Genomic DNA, 20,386 nt, shown 5'->3' on the forward strand with positions numbered 1-20,386 from the left:
AACTAGTTAGGGTTAGTACTAGAACTAGAAACTAAATGGCATGTCTTATAGAACAGTGTGTATTGTAATGTTATATATCATCTAGGATGAAAACACCTACATATGTACATAATCTTCTATTTAGAAACATTTATGTTCCCTTAGTGGGTTATTAAAAACTCTGATACATTCTGGCTAGGAATTTGGTTCTTAGATTGGCCCACAAAAGCCTATTTCATGTATAAATATATCCGAAGTCCTTTACTAAACTTATAAGTGCTATGTAATCTGTATATACACACACATAACATTTTTGTGGAAAAATTTATTCTTATTTCCAATATGAGATGCCAGTAAAACATCTCTTTTCTCCTTCTCCCTACTTCCCCACCATAGATCTAGTAACAGAATTGGGACTTCCACAGGCAGTTGTCTTGACTGAGGATAATGGGTCAGCAAAGAGTGAGTGTTGAGGAAAAAGGAGAGATGTAAAAGTAAAGGAGAGGTTATGAATAAGGAGCTAGAGAGAGACCAGGACCTTTTCTTACCAGTTTAATTTCCCTGAATACTTTCCAGTCGGGACCAGCATTGTCAGAGTGTTAGGCATTGGCCTATGCATTTCACTATCCATTATGGCCACTTAATGCTCTGTTCCCACTTTTCTTCTCTTCCCTTGCTCATGTATAACAGATTGGAACCTCCCTTTCTGTCTCTAAAGGCAAGCCCAAAGGCCTTTTGAAATTTTCTAAGATTGTCTTTTTTTTTTCTTTTCTTTAACTGCCAAATAACAAAACATTATTTTGTGACTCTGCTCATAGATCTGAGCTCTCTGTCCAACTCTTTTTCTACCTCTGCTCCCTTCCATGCTTTTCCTGGCCCCTTTAGTTCTTTTCTTCCCGTGGCAGCCACCCTCTCCCCCCACCCCAGCAAAACCTTTTTTTCTGTGTTCTGCACTCTAGCCTCTATAGATGACAGCAGAATTATATGAACATGGAAAACACCTTACTGGTTTTTGAAATGTTATCTCGATTTCTTAGTGAGACCAGTTCTCAATGAGATTCCTAGTATATGATCACAGCAGTAACTTCTGGGGGCTGGCTCTGTTGGGGGAAATGAAAAGACATTAAATTGGAATAATGAGAAGCAGGAAGATAATGGCTTTTCTTTTACTCTTATTCTCCCTTTGGTTTTTGGTGGCACTGAATGAGATAATCGAGGCTAGGGTTTAGCAGAGGGGTTTATATGTGTGTATATTCACACAGAGAATTCATAGTTTTACCTATAAAACATGTTTTGATGTTTTATGTCTCATAAAGTACTTGATGCCCTTGTAGCCTTTTTCAAGTGGGATTATTTAGGCTTCTATTGATGTTATGTTTTTGTTTATGTGATTGTTTTCTAGAAGGTACAGTCATAACAATGTTTCAGTCAATAATGAGCCATATATGAGATTGTCGTCCCATAAGATTATAATACTGTATTTTTATTGTACCCTTCCTATATTTAGGTATACCAATACTTATCATTTTGTTGATAGTTGTTTATCGTATTCAGTTCAGTAACAAGTTTGTAGCCAAGGAGCAATAGGCTGTATTACATAGCGTAGGTGTGGTGTAGGCTATACTGTCTAGGTTTGTGTAGGTACACTCTATAATATTCACACAATGACAGAATGCCTGATGTATTTCTCAGAATCTATCCATTGTTAAGCAGTGCATGACTCTAGGTATTGGAATTTAGCTATCATGTGGCAAATTTAAATTTTAAAATGTTTAAGCACAATAAAACATACTATAGAAAATTAATTTATTTTCATGTACTGTTTTACAGGATGTAATTAATACTTTATTGCCTAAAGTTTTAACTAGAATAATTGAAGGACTCCAGGATCTTGATGATGATGTCAGAGCTGTTGCTGCAGCATCATTAGTGCCTGTAGTAGAAAGCCTTGTCTATCTTCAGACACAAAAGGTAAATTATTTTTACAATTTCTTCCTGTAGAGTTTGCCTACATTTGAGATATATGGAGTGTTAGAAAATACATTGAGTACCTTTTCCTCCTTCATCTTCGATTTTGTTTTGACCAACCACCCTCTGATGGATGCAATCTTGATTATATATTGTACTTTGGAAGAGTGAATTGTATCCATTTGTCTACTTTCCCTTTATGTACATAATATATAGGGAACTTCCTTGGGAAGAGAGCAGCCATTTCTTCCTGATTTTATTTCTTGCTTTTAGATTTATTGGATTTTTATTTCTATTTTAGTTTTTGGATTTGATTTTTAAATCTAGTTTCCTTCCTCCCCTCCCTTCCCCCTCATCTCCCCGCTTCCCCTCGCCTCCCCTCCCCTTTACTCTCCTCCTTCTCCTCCTCCCCCCTCCTTCTCCCCTTTTCCCCTACCTCCCCCTCCTCTGCTCTCCTCTCTTCTCTTGCCTCTCTTCTTTCCTCTGCTCTCCTTTCCTTTTCTTCTCTGTCTTGTCTGTTCTGTACTTTTCTCTTTTCTTCTTTCCTTCTCCTTCTCCTTCTCCTCTTCTTTCTAGGGTCTCACTCTGTCACCCAGGCTGTAGTGCAGTGGGTGACATGTAGCCTCACTCTCCTGAGCTCAAGCAGTCCTTCCTGCCTCAGCCTTCCAAGTAGCTGAGAAGACAGACATGTGCCTGGCTAATTTTTTTAAATTAATTTTTTATAGTGATGGGGGGAGTCCCCCGGTGTTGCCCAAGCTGGTCTCAAACTCCTAAGCTCAAGAGATCTTCCCAGTCTTGGCCTTCCAAAGTGCTGGGATTACTTGTGTGACCCTTTATAACCGCCCCTCTAGTCTCATTTTTTGAAATGACTTTTTAAAGGTCTAGCTGACTTTTCACCTTATTAAAATCAGAACACATAGTTGGAAATACAGCAAGCAGTATTTTAAGAGCTTAAAAACTAAATTTTGTTTTTTTTGATGATGATTAGTGTCATTTTAAATGCAGTAAAATTACATAGAGTGGCATGTCTCATGTCTCCATGCTCTGTTGTTTTCAGAGTTTAGTTCTTTACATGAAATAGTTTTGGCTATTTTGTTTTCTGAATTCTCCTACCCATTATGAGTTTGGTCAAGAAGGAAAGTAGAGTTGAATGTTATTAAAAAGAAGGAATAGAGAATTGTTAAAGGCAAATAGTGTCACCTCCTTAACTTTGCTCAAAACTGACACTGTCCAAGGTCATTGGAACTGCATATGTTGTTGAATTGTAGTAACCCCTGGGATACCATTTGGCAGGGCTTGTGAATATCTTGTGCAAAATTGATAACTTTTCTTGAAAACTGATCTTATAGGTACCCTTCATTATAAATACATTATGGGATGCTCTTCTGGAATTAGATGATCTAACAGCTTCAACAAATAGTATTATGACTCTCCTTTCATCCTTGCTAACTTATCCTCAGGTCCAACAATGCAGGTAATTATTTCTAATTAGTGGAATAAAGTGAAAGGCCTTTACTTACCTCTCCAGTTAATTCAGACTAAACATACAATATTTTAGCACCTTTTAGAATAGTACTGTGTAAGTTGGAGATACCAAAGATTTCTATTTTCAGAAGGCATTGTCTTTCTTACTCTAGCGATTTGGAGCAGGAGCTTACAAAGATCATTTTCTTTACCCTTGAAATATTTCAGTTATATAATTCATCATCTTGTTCTTTACTTTAGAAATATAATTATTGAATAATACTTCCAGTTCTAGTCCTAGAATGTGGAATTTTAGCTTTATTTAGTAACATTTAATTAACAGAATTATCATTGAACATCAGCTTTACATTTTCTAAAACTTGCTCCTCTGTGAACTTTTTTTTGGTAATGTTCATTTCTTCAACTCTTGTTCTTGATTTCAGTAATTACTTATGAGGAAGGGAATACATGATAATGTAATGTCCAAAGACAGAGATTGAATGAAGCCAAAAACATTTTTCAAAAATTTAGTGTCACCAATTTTCCTGTCCTGATACATGAAGCTCAGCTAAGCTGATTAACACATCCCCTACCTTTGAGAGTAGCCCTTGAATATTATTAAAGATAAGTGTCCTTAAAGAATAGTTTCCTTGGAGATAGAAAAGAAAAAATTATTATGCAACTTTTAAAAATTCACAGATGAGGAAATTAATTGCTGTTCTTATCCTAGTGAGGATGTTCAGTGAATGTTCATATAATTATGCTTATACATGGTTTCTGGCTCTATGAGTATCTCCCATGAAACCCCTAAATGTATAAAAAAAACCTGTAGAAAATGTTTCAAATAATGACTGACCTACTGGTGGTAATTTAATGCTAAGTTTAGATTAGTTGGGCAGCCCGTAAGAAGGTATACCAAAGTAAATGCTTATAAAAGCAAAAGAAGAGAAAAATTGAAGTGGTAGTACATTTATCGGGTTTCCTAATTTTCAGTGCTTCCATTACTAATGAAAGCTGCACAAACTAAATGAGTTAATCTATGTGAAAGCCCTCTTTAAGCTGCAAGATGAAGGAGTTTTTAATTACTGTAAATCAAGGATAGGTAATCTTTTTCTGCAAAGGCTCAAATAGTGAGTATTTTTGTTTTGTGAGCCAGACAGTCCCTCAAAACAGTTACTCAGTTGTCAATGTAGTGTGAAAACAGCTATACGTAGGTAATGCATAAGAGAATAAATATGCCTGTGTACTCATACAATTTTCACCTAAAAACAAAAATGAGTGGAATGAATTTGGCCTATGGGCCTTAGTGGACAGTGTCAGAAAAACTGGATAAAAGAAAGAATATAGTGAAAATTCTATTAATTCATTGTGAAATAATGTAGTTTCCCATCTTTTTTGTTTCATATTTGCTTCATATAATACTTGGCAGATACTTTCTTCTAGCTTATGTAAGAAGAAATGCAGCATGTTATCTGGAGCATGAACAGTTACACACTTAACAAGACTTTGTTATAATGCTTTTATGTATTTTGTGTTTTTTTAATGTCTGTGTGTGCATGTGTTTAAGTTAGAATTTTGTAAATAAATTTGCTAAATATGAAAATGAATGCAAGAAGTAATGTTCATACAAGCTGGCAAGTAATGAAAATAGTGTTAAAAGATAGGCTGCTGGGGAGGAACCACAAAAGACCAAATAGTTACAGTGGCATATTATTTTTTGTTCATGTCTTTTTCTATAGAACCATATATTTCAAATGCTGCTTCTGAATCATCTCCTAATTCCAAGTAACTTTTACAAATGGCTCATGAATGTGACAGGAATCCTATGGCCCAAGTTAGTCCAGACTTGGCTTTGTTTGCTTCCCCATTTAAAACTTAGTCTGTGAGAAGGAAGAAATTTGAGTTTTCCTAACTTAGTAATGCTACACCAGGATAATAAATTTCAAAGTTGCTGACATATCACCTCTTGCTCATTTAATAAATGATAGAGATGGCCCCAAAATGGGATGGAAATTATGTATATCTGCCTATTGGTATTAGCCATGGGGAAGGAGTAAGGATTAGCAATCCTGATGTAGCCTGACTACCAGCTAGGATACATGTCCCATTTTCCTAAGAACAATTATATTGGAAAGTTCTAACTTTATAAAGGTGACTCATGGCAATAGTGCCACAGAGGAACCTGATGTTAGTATTTCTACCCTTCTTTTTGACTGCATTTGCTCTTGCTTCTTAGTGCTACAGTAACAGTTATGAAGGACATTGTTACATGAATGTTCATATGAAATCTGTATTATCTTTTAAGAATTTATTCATGAAAAAAGTCACATGATATCAGCATCCCTGCATCCCATGAGAATAATATTTAGATAATGTATCTACAGAGTTTCAACTTAGAATAAGTAAGATTAATTTGTGTCTTCTTTGTTAGTATTCAGCAGTCACTCACAGTTTTAGTTCCACGTGTCTGGCCTTTTTTGCATCACACTATATCATCAGTTCGAAGAGCAGCATTGGAAACTCTGTTTACGTTATTATCAACACAGGACCAGGTAAGAACTGATAAATAATAGCAGTCGTGAAACTTACAGAAATTACTTTTATAAAATAAACCTGATCATTAGCTTACCCTTGTTGTATGTATATCCAAAGATCAGGACAGTGTTGGGCCTAGTGGTATGGTAACCATGTAAATGAATATAATCACTATGAGAGCAGAAATATTTTAATATTTTGTTCTAGGTTGTATTCTCAGCATGTACTTAACACATAGGAAGTCCTCAGTAAATATTTGTTGAATGAATGAATGATTGAGTAGTCTTTTTCCTGCCAGAGACCTGTTAGTCTTTGCATGCCCTTTGTCTGTATGGTTGACAGTTGGGTGGTTGGCAGAACCAGCTTAGAAGGCTGCATTCGAAGCTCTAGATTTCTTTTTTTTTTGGAGACAGAGTCTTGCTTTGTTGCCAGGCGCCAGGCTGGAGTGCAGGGGCACAATCTCGGCTCACTGCAACCTCCCCTCCTGGGTTCAAGCAATTCTCCTGCCTCAGCATCCCGAGTAGCTGGGACTACAGGCGCACGCCACCACACCCAGCTAATTTTTATATTTTTAGTAGAGACGGGGTTTCACCATGTTGGCCAGGATGGTCTCGATCTCTTGACCTGGTGATCCGCCTGCCTCAGCCTCCCAAAGTGCTGGGATTACAGGCTTGAGCCACCACGCCCGGCTAGATTACTTTTAAAGACTTACCATGAAATTCCCAGGCTCTTGCCTTTAAAGATTTTTCAATCTTAACAACATGCTATTTTCAAGGATAGTGTACTTCAGGAGTCACACACTGAAATGCCTACAGAGATCATTCAGGTAATATCAGTGTGTAAATGAAGCCTATGGTGAGCTTAGTCTTTGCCCTATTTATACACGGCTTCACATAACCCCCCCCCCCTTTTTTTTTTTTTGGAGACAGAGTGTTGCTCTGTCACCCAGGCTGGAGTGCAGTGGTGCGATCTCGGCTCACTGCAGCCTTTGCCTCCCGGGTTTAAGCAACTCTCCTGCCTCAGCCTCCCGACTAGCTTGGACTACAGGCGCACACCACCCTGCCTAGCTAATTTTTTGCATTTTTAGTAGAGATGGGGTTTCACCATGTTAGCCAGGATGGTCTCAGCCTGAGACCATACAGGCGTGAGCCACTGAACCGGGCCTGCACATTCCCATTCTTTAAATAACCTTATAGGTCAAACAAAATACCTAGATTTAGGGAACTATCAATAAGAAATTCATTCTTCTAGCATGCTGTTAATATATAGGTACTAAAGTTTGGGCCTGTCATCTTTTAAAAATAGTGACTAAGTAGTGAGTAAGTGCCTCGTTTGTGTTCACTAACCACACATTCTCATGTGAATTAGGAACATTTTGTGTAAGCCTTGCTTTAACATGCAGCATGATACTGTGTTGAACTTCTGTGAATAAACATCTAAATTTTTTTATGCATTATCCTTTTGGTTTTGTCTAATCCACATCTCTGAGGAACAACCATCAGGTCTGTTTTATAATTCTCAGTTGATCTGGCATGGGCTGATATGACAGTTGGCATGGGTTATTCTTAATTTTCATTTTATTTTCCCTTTAATTTTATGATTTTTGCCTAAACGTTTGTGAATTCTTAAATTCATTTTATATAGACCTCTTGAAGTTACCAGATTTTTTCCTTTCATGTGGTTCTTTTAGTATAAGTGGACTTTATTTTTAATAGCGGTTTTAGATTTACAGAAAAAAAAAATGAGGGAAAAGTACAAGTTCCTATATACCCTTTTATCCCTTCTACTCACATATATTAATGCCTTATTAATATCAGGCATTAGTGTGGTAAATTTATTGCAACTGATGAGCCAATATTGATCCATTAAAGTCCATACTTTACAGTAGGGTTCATTCTTTCTTCTGTAGATTCTATAGGTTTTTACAAATGTACAATAATGATAATATACCCACCATTACAGTATTATACAAAGTAGTTTTACTACCCCAAAAGTCCTATGTTCCACCTAGTCATCATTCCTTCTTCCTGAACCCCTTAGCAGCCACTGATCTTTCTTACAAATTGCAAAAATTAGCCTGGTATGCTGGTGGGCACCTGTAATCCCAGCTACTCAGGAGGCCAAAGCAGGAGAATCTCTTGAACCCTGGAGTTCAAGAGATTTTGCCTTTTCCAAAATATCGCATAGTTGGAATCATATATGCTGCCTTTTCAAATTGGCTTCTTTAACTTAGCAATATGAAATTAAGGTTCTTCCATGTCTTTTCATGTCATGGTAGCCCATTTCTTTTTATCACGGAATGATACTCCATTGTCTGTACCAGTTTATTTATTCATTTGCCTTCTAAGGACTCTTAATTGCTTCCAGTTTTTGGCAATTATGAAAAAAATGTTATAAACATTAATGTGCAGGTTCTTGTGTGGGTTTAAGTTTTCAGCTCACTTGGGTAAATACCAAGGAGCACGTCTGCTGAATTGTATGGTAAGAGTATGTTTATTATTATTTTTATTTATTTATTATTTATTATAAGAAACTGCCAGCTGTCTTCAAAGTGACTGTACCATTTTGTATTTTTGCCAGCAGTGAGTGAGAATTTCTATTGCTTCACGTTCTGGCCAGCATTTTTTGTCAGTGTTTTGGGTTTTAGTCATTCTAATAGGTGTGTAGTAGTATTTCATTGTTGTTTTAATTTGCAGTTTCCTAGTGACACATGATGTCGAACATCTTTTCGTATGCTTATTTGCCATCTATCGCTCATCTTTGGTGAGGTGTCTGTTCAGCTTTTGCCTATTTTTATTTATTTACTTTATTGTATTTTTGAGACAAGGTTTCACTGTGTTGCTCAGGCTGGAGTGCAGTGGGCATGATCATAGCTTATTGCAACCCTGAACTCATGGGCTCAAGTGATTTTTCCATTTCAGCCTCCTGAGTAGCTGGGACTTACAGGCGTGCATCACCATTTTGGGCTAATGGATTTAATTTTTTTTTTTATGTAGAGATGAGGTCTTGCTGTGTTGCCCAAGCTAGTCCTTTGCCTATTTTTAAATTGGGTTGTTTTCTTATTGTTGAATTTTAAGAGTTCCTTGTATATTTTAGATACCACTTTCCCATTGTTTTTTTAAAGCCCTTTATTCCTTATAGTCTGCCACCTGCACACTATTTAACTTGTAACTTTATTATTTATTCAGTAATATCAACTTTATATTACTAGAAAATAAGGTATTCTGTGTAAATGAAATTTTCAATTTATTGAAAAAAATTTTTTTCTGCCTCAAAAAAAATTTAACTATTAAAATGATTGCCACAGTAGATCATCCTTTTAGAGTATATTAAACATAAGCTAACCTTTTTTGGTGAATCAGTCACCAATATTATTTGTTGGTTATTAGTTTCTATACTGTGTTTATTGTAGCATACTATGGGAATATTGAGATACACGAGTCACTGCTTGTAGTAATTGAACTGTTCTTCTTCAGTTGCTTTTGCCTAATTTTTATCTCCTCTCAGCTGTCAATTGTGACTTCTCACTTTTGTTAGTCTTGTGATGTGATGCCTCCTCCCTTGTTCTAAAATTTTTACTATAAATAAGATTCCAAGATTGTTATAAATCCCCATCTGGCCTGGTACAGTGGCTCAGGCCTGTGATCCCAGCACTTTGGAAGGCTGAGGCAGGCAGATCACTTGAGGCCAGGACTTCAAGACCAGCCTGGGCAACATGGTGAAACCCTGTCTCTACCAAAAATACCAAAATTAGCTGGGCATGGTGTTGTGTGCTTGTAACCTCAGCTACTTGGGAGGCTGAGGCATAAGAACCGCTTGAACCTGGGAGGCAGAGGCTGTAGTGAGCCGAGATGGCACCACTGCACTCCAGCCTGGACATGAGAGCGAGACATTGTCTCAAAAAAGAAAAAAATTTCCTTCCAATTTTTAGTCCTCAATGTTTATGAATGCTGACTATTAAAATTTCCTGGTTGTAAAAACATCTCTGTGTTCTTTGATGTTGATTTTCATGTCCAGGGACCTTTTTTTTTTTTTTTGCCTTTTGAATTTGCCTTTGCTGGCTCATAAATGAAGGCTTTGGTACTAGCCTTCATTTGTTTATCATTTAATAATGACCCTTTATCATTTCCTATAACAGAATGCCGTTGTCTTTGTGTGTAGTTTGTGGCGTGTCAGCTTAAGCGTAAGCCCTCAGTGTTTTTTAAGTAAATTAGTGTGAATTCTGTGCCAGGTTTTCTGGGAAATAAAAAAAAGAAATCCTATGTATTAGTCTGTTTTCACACTGCTGATAAAGACATATACCTGAGACTGGGCAATTCACAAAAGAAAGAGATTTAATTGGACTTACAGTCCCACATGGTTGGGGAAGCCTCACAATCATGGTGGAAGGCAAGGGGGAGCAAGTCACCTCTTAAGTGGATGGCAGCAGGCAAAGAGAAAGCTTGTGCAGGGAAACTCCTGTTCTTAAAATTGTGAGATCTTGTAAGATTTATTATCATGAGAACAGCACAGGAAAGACCCACTCCATGATTCAGTTTTCTTGCACTGTTGGGTCCTTCCAACAACATATTGGAATTATGGGAGCTACAAGATGAGATTTGGGTGGGGACACAGAGCCAGACCATATCATCCTACATGTTTCTTACCTTGGAAAAGTTTATAGTGTGGTTGTTATAAGACTATTACATGGTAAGTTTAATAACCTCTGCAGAGAGTTAAATAACAGGAGACCAGTATGTGAGAGGTGTCAGACAGCAGCATTAAAGATAAACTAAGCTGAAAGTTCAGGAAGATTAGCTAATGTTAAAAAAAACTATTGCCCTCTTGCTTCTCTTTGATTCATAGTATCTTTGATGTGTACTTTTACAGACATCTCATTTTATTGAATGTCAATTTCAAATTAGACAAGTGTACAGAATGTTTTGAACAAAAGTGCTTTTCTAGTCTACCCCTTTTAGACTTTTAAATACATTCTGCTTTCATATTTTTCTTCCAGTTATTCTGACATGTTTGTGGTCCTTTTTTGTTGGAGTCTTAATATTTATTGTGTTGTATCCTTCTGTGCTGCTTATATCTATGTCTTTAGCTTCTTTTTCATAACTTTTTAATGGCATCATTCATGAAATTTCACTTGTGTCTAGCCTTTATCTACAACATATCTCTTTACTGGAAGAGATGCTGTCAGTGAAACTTAATATTGATGCTTCTAGGTTTTGTACTTTGTCACTGCCCTGATCCTTGCTGTTTATTATCCTCACCACCACAGACTGTGGCTGTGGCATTAATCACCCATTCTTAGCAGATTCTTAGCTCCAGCCTCCATGACAGAGTGAGGCTCTGTCTCAAAAAAACTAAACACCAAACTAGTTTTATTTCATAATGATTGATAATCAAGGTGTGACTTTTGTTTTTGCTAAACTAGCAGGTTGGTAATCAAAGTGAAGGCATTTACCATTTGTTTGTCCTTTCTATATTGTCTCTTTAGCAGTATGTTTGTACATGCTAGAGTATACCTATTAATGTATATGTGTATCAGTGAACTGCTGAAAAATCCAGATTAACTAGTGTGGATAACTGGTAACTGTTGTTGCCAGATGAACTCCGAGACACGAATCTCCTATTTTGCCTTGTTTACTGACTGGGTCAACTTTTCCATTCCATTGCATCTCGGTCACTTTGTGAGTCATTCCAAAATTTTGATTACCAATATATTAACTTTTGTTTGAAGGGCAAGCTTAGTTATTACATGAAGATATACATGAGATTGAGTTGAAATCTGAAGCATAATTTAGAATATTAGAAAATTTAACATCCACAAATAAGTAGGAAACAAAGACCAAAAGAATAGACTGAACTAAGAATTTGGCCTTAGAGAATGTTAGCATAATTGGGTATTGCCAAATTTTATAAAAATATGAAAAGAAGAGAGCAAAGTTGAAATATTTAGCTGACCTTCTGTTGTTTGGAGAAGTGTATAAAACTAGACATTATAAACTGTCCACATATGAAAATTTTCTTGTCCTTTGGCTGTGGATCAAAATGGGATTTCAGACCAAATTAGTAAAAAAAAAAAAAGTCAATGTGATTCATCACTGAGTATTAGGTTCTCTCCTGATCTTTTTCCCTGCAGTCCGAGAACATTTGATATGCTAGTAGAAATGAATTGGTCTGCAGGCAAGAATCAGATATTTGTGGTAATGATCAGATTGCTCCTTTTTTCTGAGTGTACCCATTTTGTGGGAAGATAAAAGAGGGAGCATAACAAAAGGGTATGACAAGATGTTATCCCACCTAAGATGCCACGTCTGTCAGTTAGGGATCTGTTGCTGAGCTATTTTTACAATACAACATTTTCTGACACTAAATGTGTGGGTTTTTTTCCTCACACCAACCAATTTTCCAACTCCCTGGACGCCAACTGGGTATCATACAATTCAATTCAATTCCGACAGTCTATCTGGAGTTAGTGTCAGCTTCCACAAATTAGAGGGCCCAGCCACCCAACAGATAACCAATTGCAAGTCTTGGCCCTTCCAACTTCTGACTTACCATCTGTAAATTGGGTTCCTCTGACCCTCTCCTCAGGTTTGATAAGTGGCTAGATTGCTTCACAAAACTCAGGCTGTTAAACTGGTAATTACAATTGCCAGTTTATTATAAAGGATACAGTTTAAGAATAGCCAGATGGAAGGAGATGCACAAGGCAAGTTATGGGGATGAGGTGCTTGGAGCTTCTATGCCTTCTTTAGAAAACACGCTGCCCTCAGCACCTTTGTGCACTTACCAACCCATAAACCCACAAATTTAGGGTTTTTATGGAGACTCTGTTATGTAGTCATAATTGATTAAATTATTAGCCATTGGTGAGGTGATTAGCTTAATCTCCAACCCCTCCAGCTCTGGAGGTGGGGAGGAGGTGGCAGGCCTAAAGTTCTAGCCTTCTAATCACATAGTTCCTCTGGCAACCAGCCCTCATTCTGAAGCTGTCTTGGGGCCTACCAAGAGTTCCTTCATTAGCACAAACTAGATTTTGGTTATTATGAATAACCCCTGTCACTCAGGAAATTCTTTGGGTTTTAGGAGCTCTGTGCCAGGAGCTGGGGACGAAGATCAAATATGTGTTTCTTTTTAAGACCCTGGACAAAATGCTGAAAAAAATTACTTATATTAACAATATCACAATTTTTGGAAATTTTGCATATTGGCAGCTATTCCTTATGATTTAACTTTGGATCATTTCCAGTGGCCAAGATGGATTTCAACAACTATTTAAGTGCCTGCTATGTACTTGAACAATTTTCCAGATAGTAGTAAGAGAGGAGGTCATTGCCCTCCTGTAGCGCTTAAAATAGGAAGCTAGACAGGAGAAGACAAAGAACTAAATGGAATAACCTAATGAAGTAATTATCTGATATGGGAGGTAGAAGACACTATTGAATCCTGAGTGAGGTGGATGATGGACAGGGAAGGCATCTTGTTAGAAGTGACATTTAAGCAGAAACCTGAAGGATAAGTGGAATTTAGCCAGGTGAAAAGAAGGGTAAGAGTCAGAGGAGGGAATAATATGTGTACCTCTGGAGGCAGGAGAGAGTGGGATGGCACTAAATTAGTAAGTGACAGGAAACTGATTTGGTGGAGGGCAACATGGAAGGGGGGTACAGATGATCAGATGATTAGAAGGTTTACCTTGATTTTCAGGTACAGTGAAATGTCCATTAGTCTTTTTTGTGTGTGCCATCAACTCTCTTTATTCTGAGTCTCAGAAAGGCAGATCAGAGGAGGAAATACCATCTCTATAGTTTTGCCTTTTCCAAAATGTCATATAGTAGGAATCATACAATATGGAGCCTTTTGAGGTTGGCTTCTTTAACTAAGATTTATCTGTGTCTTTTCATGACTTCATAGTTCATTTCTTTTTAGAGAATAATACTCCATTGTCTGGTTATACCAGTGTGTTTATCCATTGACCTACTGAAGGACGTCTTGCTTGTTTCCAAGTTTTGGCAGTTATGAATAAAGCTGCTATAAACTTGTGCAGGTTTTTGTGTGGACTTTTTAGTCTCCTTTGAGAAATACCAAGAAACGTAATTGCTGGATGGTAAGAGTATTTTTTATTTTTGTGAGAAACTTCCAAAATGTCTTCCAAAGTAGCTGTCCCATTTTGCATTTCTACCAGCAATGAGTGGGAGTTCCTGTTGCTCCATATCCTGACCAGCATTTGATGTTGTCAGTGTTCTGGATTTTGGCCATGCTAACAGGTATAGAGTGCTATCTCATTGTTGTTTTGATTTTCCTGGCAACATATGTGGGTCATCATTTCATATGCTTATTTGCCTAGACTTTATTTTTCAGAGCAGCTTAGGTTCACAGCAAAATTGAGGGGAAAAGTACAGTTTCCATGTACCCGATCCCCCATCCTCAACACTGCCTCCCCACCATCAGTATCTCATACCAGACTAGTACATCTTTACAATCAGCAAACCTACATTGACACATTATTCTCAAGCAAAGTCCGTAATTTACATTAGGATTCACCTTCTGTAGTATACATTCTGTTGGCTTAACAAACATGATGTCATGTATCCACAGTTACAGTATCACAGAGAATAGTTTAACTGCCCTAAAAATTCTGTGTCTACCCATGTAGCCTTTCCTTCTCCAGCTGTTTTTAATAATTATAAATTTAGTAGGGTAATGATGTTTGTAGTCTGAGAAGACAACTACAGTTTATATCACATTTATTGGTCATAAATATAGGGGGAACATCTTCCTCTATAAATGTGACTTTTGGGGATCTACAGGTAACTGCTTGGGTAAGTGCTGGGATTGAGGGTTGAGGAAGAGAGTTGGTAAATATGTTGCAGGGAGTATCAAAAATTAAGAGACATTATGGAAGAGTAACACTAAATTATTTGCTTATTGTTATTATAGCTTTCCTAATTCTGTTAAGATTGTCCCTAATTCCTTCCAATGAGAAAAGAACTTTTTTCTTCCCAGCTTCCCTTTCTTTTTCAATAAAAAGTAGAGTTAAGACGTAATGAAGTAGTGAGAATGCTCTTCCAATTGATGATTTGTGGCCTGTTTTTCGTTTTGTTGTTTTTTTTTTAACTTTCATTTTTGGTTCAGGGGTACAAGTATCGGTTTGCTACATAGGTAAACTCATGTCACAGGGGTTTGTTGTACAGATTATTTCATCACCTAGGTACTAAGCTTAATACCCAGTAGTTAGTTGGGCATAGTGGCTCACGCCTACAATCCCAGCACTTTGGGAGGCTGAAGCGAGCGCATCACCTGAGATCAGAAGTTTGAGACCAGCCTGACCAACACAGAGAAATGCTGTCTCTACTAAAAATACAAAACTAGCCAGGTGTGGTGATGTATGCCTGTAATCCCAGCTACTTGGGAGGCTGAGGCAGGAGAATCGCTTGAACCCAGGAAGCGGAGGTTGCAGTGAGCCAAGATTGCGCCATTGCACTCCAGCCTAGGTGACAGAGCAAGACTGTCTCAAAAAAAAAGAAAAAATACCCAATAATTATTTTTCTGATCCTTTCCCTCCTTCCCACCCTCAAGTAGGCCCCAGTGTCTTTCGTTCTTTGTTGTCCATGTGTTCTTATCATTTAGCTCCCACTTGTAAGTAAGAATATGCACTTTTCTGTTCCCGCGTTAGTTTGCTAAGGATAATGGCCTCCTGCTCCATCTGTGTTCCCGCAAAGAACATGATCTTGTTCTTTTTTAAGGCTGAATAGTACCATGGCCTATGTGTACCACATTTTCTTTATCCAGACTACTGTTGTTAGGCATATAGGTTGATTTCATGTCTTTGCTATTGTGAATAGTGTTGAGATGAGCATACTCGTGCATGTGTCTTTATGATAGAATGATATTCCTTTAGGGATATACCCAGTAGTGGGACTGCTAGGTCAAATGGTAGTTCTGTTTTTAGTTCTTTGAGGAATTATGTGGCCTTTTAAAAACTTGTTTCAAACCATGTTGAGAACATAAAACCCTGGTCCTGCCTTTGTCATTAGTTTTCCATGGCTACAAATTATAGGTAGCTTTCTAATTTAAACATGTTTTATTCCTAGAACTTGTAAATTTCTAGAATTTCAGTTAAAATTTTCAAATTTCTCTTCAGTCTCTTTCAAACACTGTATTTAGTGCTTTAAAAAAAGTCATGTATAGGGCAGAGGCTGATAGGTAGTATGAGCCAGTTAGTAGATTTTCTCTGCTAGACATTCCTGTCAAGTGAGCTTTGTAATTATTTGAATAGCAGTAAACAGCATGGGATTTCTTTTTCTGGGAATTCTGAACACACAGTAAATACTTGGTTAAGCACTATTTGGTTGCTTGATTTGGGTGGGCTTTTGAATTGTTGGGAAATTCCTGAAATTGAAGTTCTTAATTCAGGCTTTAGGAGATCCCTGAACCCCCTGAAATTGGAACCAAAATTTTATACTTGTTTGTAATTATATGTTTTTCTAAGAACATAGTGTACATAGTTTTCATCAGAGTTTTAAAGAGTCCCTGACCCAAAATAGATTAAGAACCTTTACCTTAATTTTGTAGTGAACTCCAAGTAGAAGTTTCTAGGTTGGGTGTTACATAATTTATTACTTCGATTATTGGCGAGCATATAGAACTTAAACTCTAATCATCTAGCACAACAGCAGTAACCTGATTATTTTCCAGATTTTTTTGACAAAGCAGTAATGTAGATAATAAGTAGAGAGATGTTGCTGGTTAGAGATTGGTTCCATTTGGAGGATGATTTCAACTTTGAGGCAAAATTTTGTTGTTAATGATATTCAGACTTTTCCAGCTCCCCAGTGATTATATGCTGTTACTTCTTCAGACCCTTGGTAAAATAAATATGGTGTTTGTTGCCTCGAAATCTTGTCAGAATTTATCACCTCTTGAGCCTTTTTGATGAAACCATGCAATCTTTTCATGGTGGTACTTCTGTTATTTGACATATAATTCTTCATGTAAGCTAACATCCAAGAATTATATGCTACAGCTTTTAATTGTGTTTTTGTTTTCAGAACTCTTCATCTTGGCTTATACCTATACTACCTGATATGCTCCGACACATTTTTCAGTTTTGTGTTTTGGAAAGCAGCCAGGAAATTTTGGACCTTATTCACAAGGTACACAGCAAATGTATTTGTATTCCTTTTCCTAGTAACATTTGTAGATTTTTAAAAATTTTCATAATCGCTCTTCTGTTGGTTATTCATATCTCTTGGAGATTTGAAAAGTCTGTCAGTGTGCAAGATGAGATAGGGAAGTAGGCTTTTTACAGCATGTAATAGTTTTGATTGGCCATGCATCTTTCTCTTATGTAACCTACTAGGCCGGTGTTTTATGTACTTTCTGATAGTCTCAATACAGAAAATGAAATGAGGGGAAAGATTGCTTTTCTCCAGCCCTCTTCTTGCTGTTTATCAGTATGCTTATAGATCCTGCAGAGTACCTTTTGGGATCTAGTGGTAATACAGAGTCTAATTATTGCTGAAACTTGTACTTTTTTCCCTTCTTAGAAAGAGTGATCATATGTGTTAGAATTATGAGAGGAGGAGCCATTTGATATATTTTAATAGCATTTATGGGGGGAAATGGCACTTTTGTACCTTTAAAATCTGTTAAATTATTCTTGAATTGTTAGCCCCCTTTTTTTTAAAAATTTGGTTCCAATGTAAGTTGGTTTTTTTTTTAATTCAGAATTGTTGGCCTCTAAAGTAACTCATTGTTAACAGCCCTGGATTAACAGTGGTCATCTTTCCATGGCTAGTCCTCGTCCATTAAATGTTAGACATCAAGAAACCTACCTTATCCTTATTAAGAAAGATAATGAATCAAGACTTATACTGTTTTAAATTTATACTAGGATAGTAGAGAATATTAGGAGCTATTTTTAAGTGTGTTAAATATAAGACTGCATTAATATTGAGTCTTATGGTATATGCAAAGGATTTATTTCAGTGACCTACTGAGATTTTTGACAATTTTATATTACTTTTATGGGCATATTTTGTTTAAAAAAGAGAATTGTGATCTCTTTTTAAAAAAAAAAACTTTCCTTAGAATACAAACTTATTAGAAAACTATTATTATATTTCAAAATAAGGCTCTATATTGAATTTCTAAATTAATCTCTGTGCTATTTCCTACTTTTTTTTAAAAAAAACTCAGTATTCCTAAAGGTAAGTGTTAATCATTTATTAGAAAATATTCACCTTCATGTTCCCCTTTTACTCTGCAGGTTTGGATGGAACTGTTAAGTAAGGCTTCAGTTCAGTATGTGGTAGCAGCTGCTTGTCCATGGATGGGTGCTTGGCTTTGCTTAATGATGCAGCCTTCTCATTTACCTATCGATTTAAATATGTTGCTAGAAGTAAAAGCTAGAGCCAAGGTAAGTATAGCAGGATATAATGTATTTGTGTGTTCAGCATCTAATTATTAATACAGTAACCATATTTAAAGATCTGTATTGCCTTATTGTGTGTGATTTAATTAACATAAGGAGAAACTGTTATTTATTACGACCCTGCCAAAATGAATAGTAATGTTTATCCATTGAAATTTTGTGAAAAGAACTGTATTTTACTGGGATTATTTTTAAAAGATCGTATTTGTTGTTGCCTATTCAGTTTTAATGATTAATCTTTAATTATTATTTTTTTGTCTCCCTCTGTAGGAAAAAACAGGTGCTAAGATGCGTCAAGGCCAAAGCCAGAGTAAAGAAGTACTTCAGGAGTATATTGCAGGTGCCGACACCATCATGGAAGACCCAGCCACCAGGGATTTTGTGGTTATGCGGGCCAGAATGATGGCAGCCAAGTAAGTGTACATTGTCAGGTAGTTACGAATTTACAAGTCATTTTACAACTTCAAAGGTTATTTAACCAGCAGAAGATTCCTCTGATGTCTCTATCAATCCTTCCTTCCTTCACCACACTAATTATAGCATAAGGAAAAATTAGAGTAAGTAAATTTTTGAAATTATTTTGAAGCTTTAAAATAGGATTTATATCTTCTTATGAAGACAGGGTAGTCGTTATATCTTCTGTGGGAAAAGTTCTGTCTTCAAAAGCCATATTTTACTTCAAGTAATTATAGGAAATGGAAGTAATTTCCCAAAGTATGGGGAAACTTTACTTCAAGTAATTTCTATAGTAACTTCCTTTTTCTCCCTCTTAGGTTGTTAGGAGCGCTTTGTTGCTGTATTTGTGATCCAGGTGTAAATGTAGTAACTCAAGAAATTAAACCAGCTGAATCCCTGGGCCAGTTACTACTCTTCCATTTGAACTCCAAATCTGCTTTACAGAGGATTAGTGTAGCTTTGGTAATCTGTGAATGGGCTGCTTTACAAAAGGTAAGATTTTGCCCCAGAAGTAATAAAGACAAATTAAGTAAACCAATTTCTATTAGCTGTTAGGATTAGTATTATTTACATTATAATTTACAATAGAAAAGTAAAAATTTTCGATGTATAAAAATCCAAGTTATAAAAAAGTACCCAATTACATTAAACATTATTTCTCTCCCCTTAAATTTAACTCTGGACTTTGACTTAGAACCCCTGCTCATACCTCAGACTGCTAGTTATACTCATACTTAATATTTCTCTTGACTGTATAGTCTTTTAAGAAATATCCTTAATAAAAATCATGTATATGTGAAAGTAGTCCAGAAACTATTGGTCATCCATTCCTCTATCTCAGGTATCACTGAAAACTACAAAATATGAGGCTTTGAATATTAGAGATCCATTTGTGTCAGTAGTAGCAAAAGAAGAATTTTTGGTCACAGAAAGTATAACATCTCTGTATTTAAACCAAAATCTTCATGTTTCCAGATAAACCATTCCGTTCCACCTCTTTAACCTTTAACTTCTAGGGAGATGTATGATTTTTTCTTTTTTTTTTGAGACGGAGTTTCGCTCTTGTTACCCAGGCTGGAGTGCAATGGCGCCCTCTTGGCTCACCGCAACCTCCGCCTCCTGGGTTCAGGCAATTCTCCTGCCTCAGCCTCCCGAGTAGCTGGGATTACAGGCACGTGCCACCATGCCCAGCTGATTTTTTTGTATTTTTAGTAGAGACGGGGTTTCACCATGTTGACCAGAATGATCTCGATCTCTTGACCTTGTGATCCACCTGCCTCGACCTCCCAAAGTACTGGGATTACAGGCTTGAGCCACTGCGCCCGGCCGAGATGTATGATTTTTGTATAACACATGGTTCTGTAAATCGAAGAAACTTTCTGTTGGCTTTATGTATTCCATTGACTGGAATTCTGGAAATTTAACTGTCTGCACTTGCTGTGAGAGTTACTTGTTACTGCCTCTTAGCAGTTTGTCAAAGCTGTATCTAAAAGTAACTGAGCTATTGCACCTGACACCCTGCTTTGCCTCTGGAAAGAAGCAAAGCTCATCTGTTTT

The 20,386-nt window shown here is 36.8% G+C and overlaps 1 protein-coding gene across 5 annotated transcripts in view; it reads left to right on the forward strand.

The window, feature by feature from the left end:
• Nucleotides 1-20,386, forward strand: part of BTAF1 (B-TFIID TATA-box binding protein associated factor 1) — a 98,361-nt gene that overhangs the window by 36,166 nt on the left and 41,809 nt on the right. For 3 of the 5 annotated variants that reach the window (XM_078346014.1, XM_002756414.6, XM_017979133.4), the window contains 7 exons: nucleotides 1,810-1,950; nucleotides 3,297-3,421; nucleotides 5,843-5,963; nucleotides 16,989-17,093; nucleotides 18,209-18,358; nucleotides 18,644-18,786; nucleotides 19,147-19,321. In XM_078346014.1, the coding sequence (XP_078202140.1) occupies nucleotides 1,810-1,950; nucleotides 3,297-3,421; nucleotides 5,843-5,963; nucleotides 16,989-17,093; nucleotides 18,209-18,358; nucleotides 18,644-18,786; nucleotides 19,147-19,321 (960 nt within the window). The remainder of the gene's footprint in view (nucleotides 1-1,809; nucleotides 1,951-3,296; nucleotides 3,422-5,842; nucleotides 5,964-16,988; nucleotides 17,094-18,208; nucleotides 18,359-18,643; nucleotides 18,787-19,146; nucleotides 19,322-20,386) is intronic. The other 2 variants (XM_078346013.1, XM_078346015.1) reach the window with 1 other exon arrangement.

The sequence above is a fragment of the Callithrix jacchus genome, chromosome 12 (genome assembly GCF_049354715.1).
Source record: "Callithrix jacchus isolate 240 chromosome 12, calJac240_pri, whole genome shotgun sequence".
NCBI lineage: Eukaryota > Metazoa > Chordata > Mammalia > Primates > Cebidae > Callithrix > Callithrix jacchus.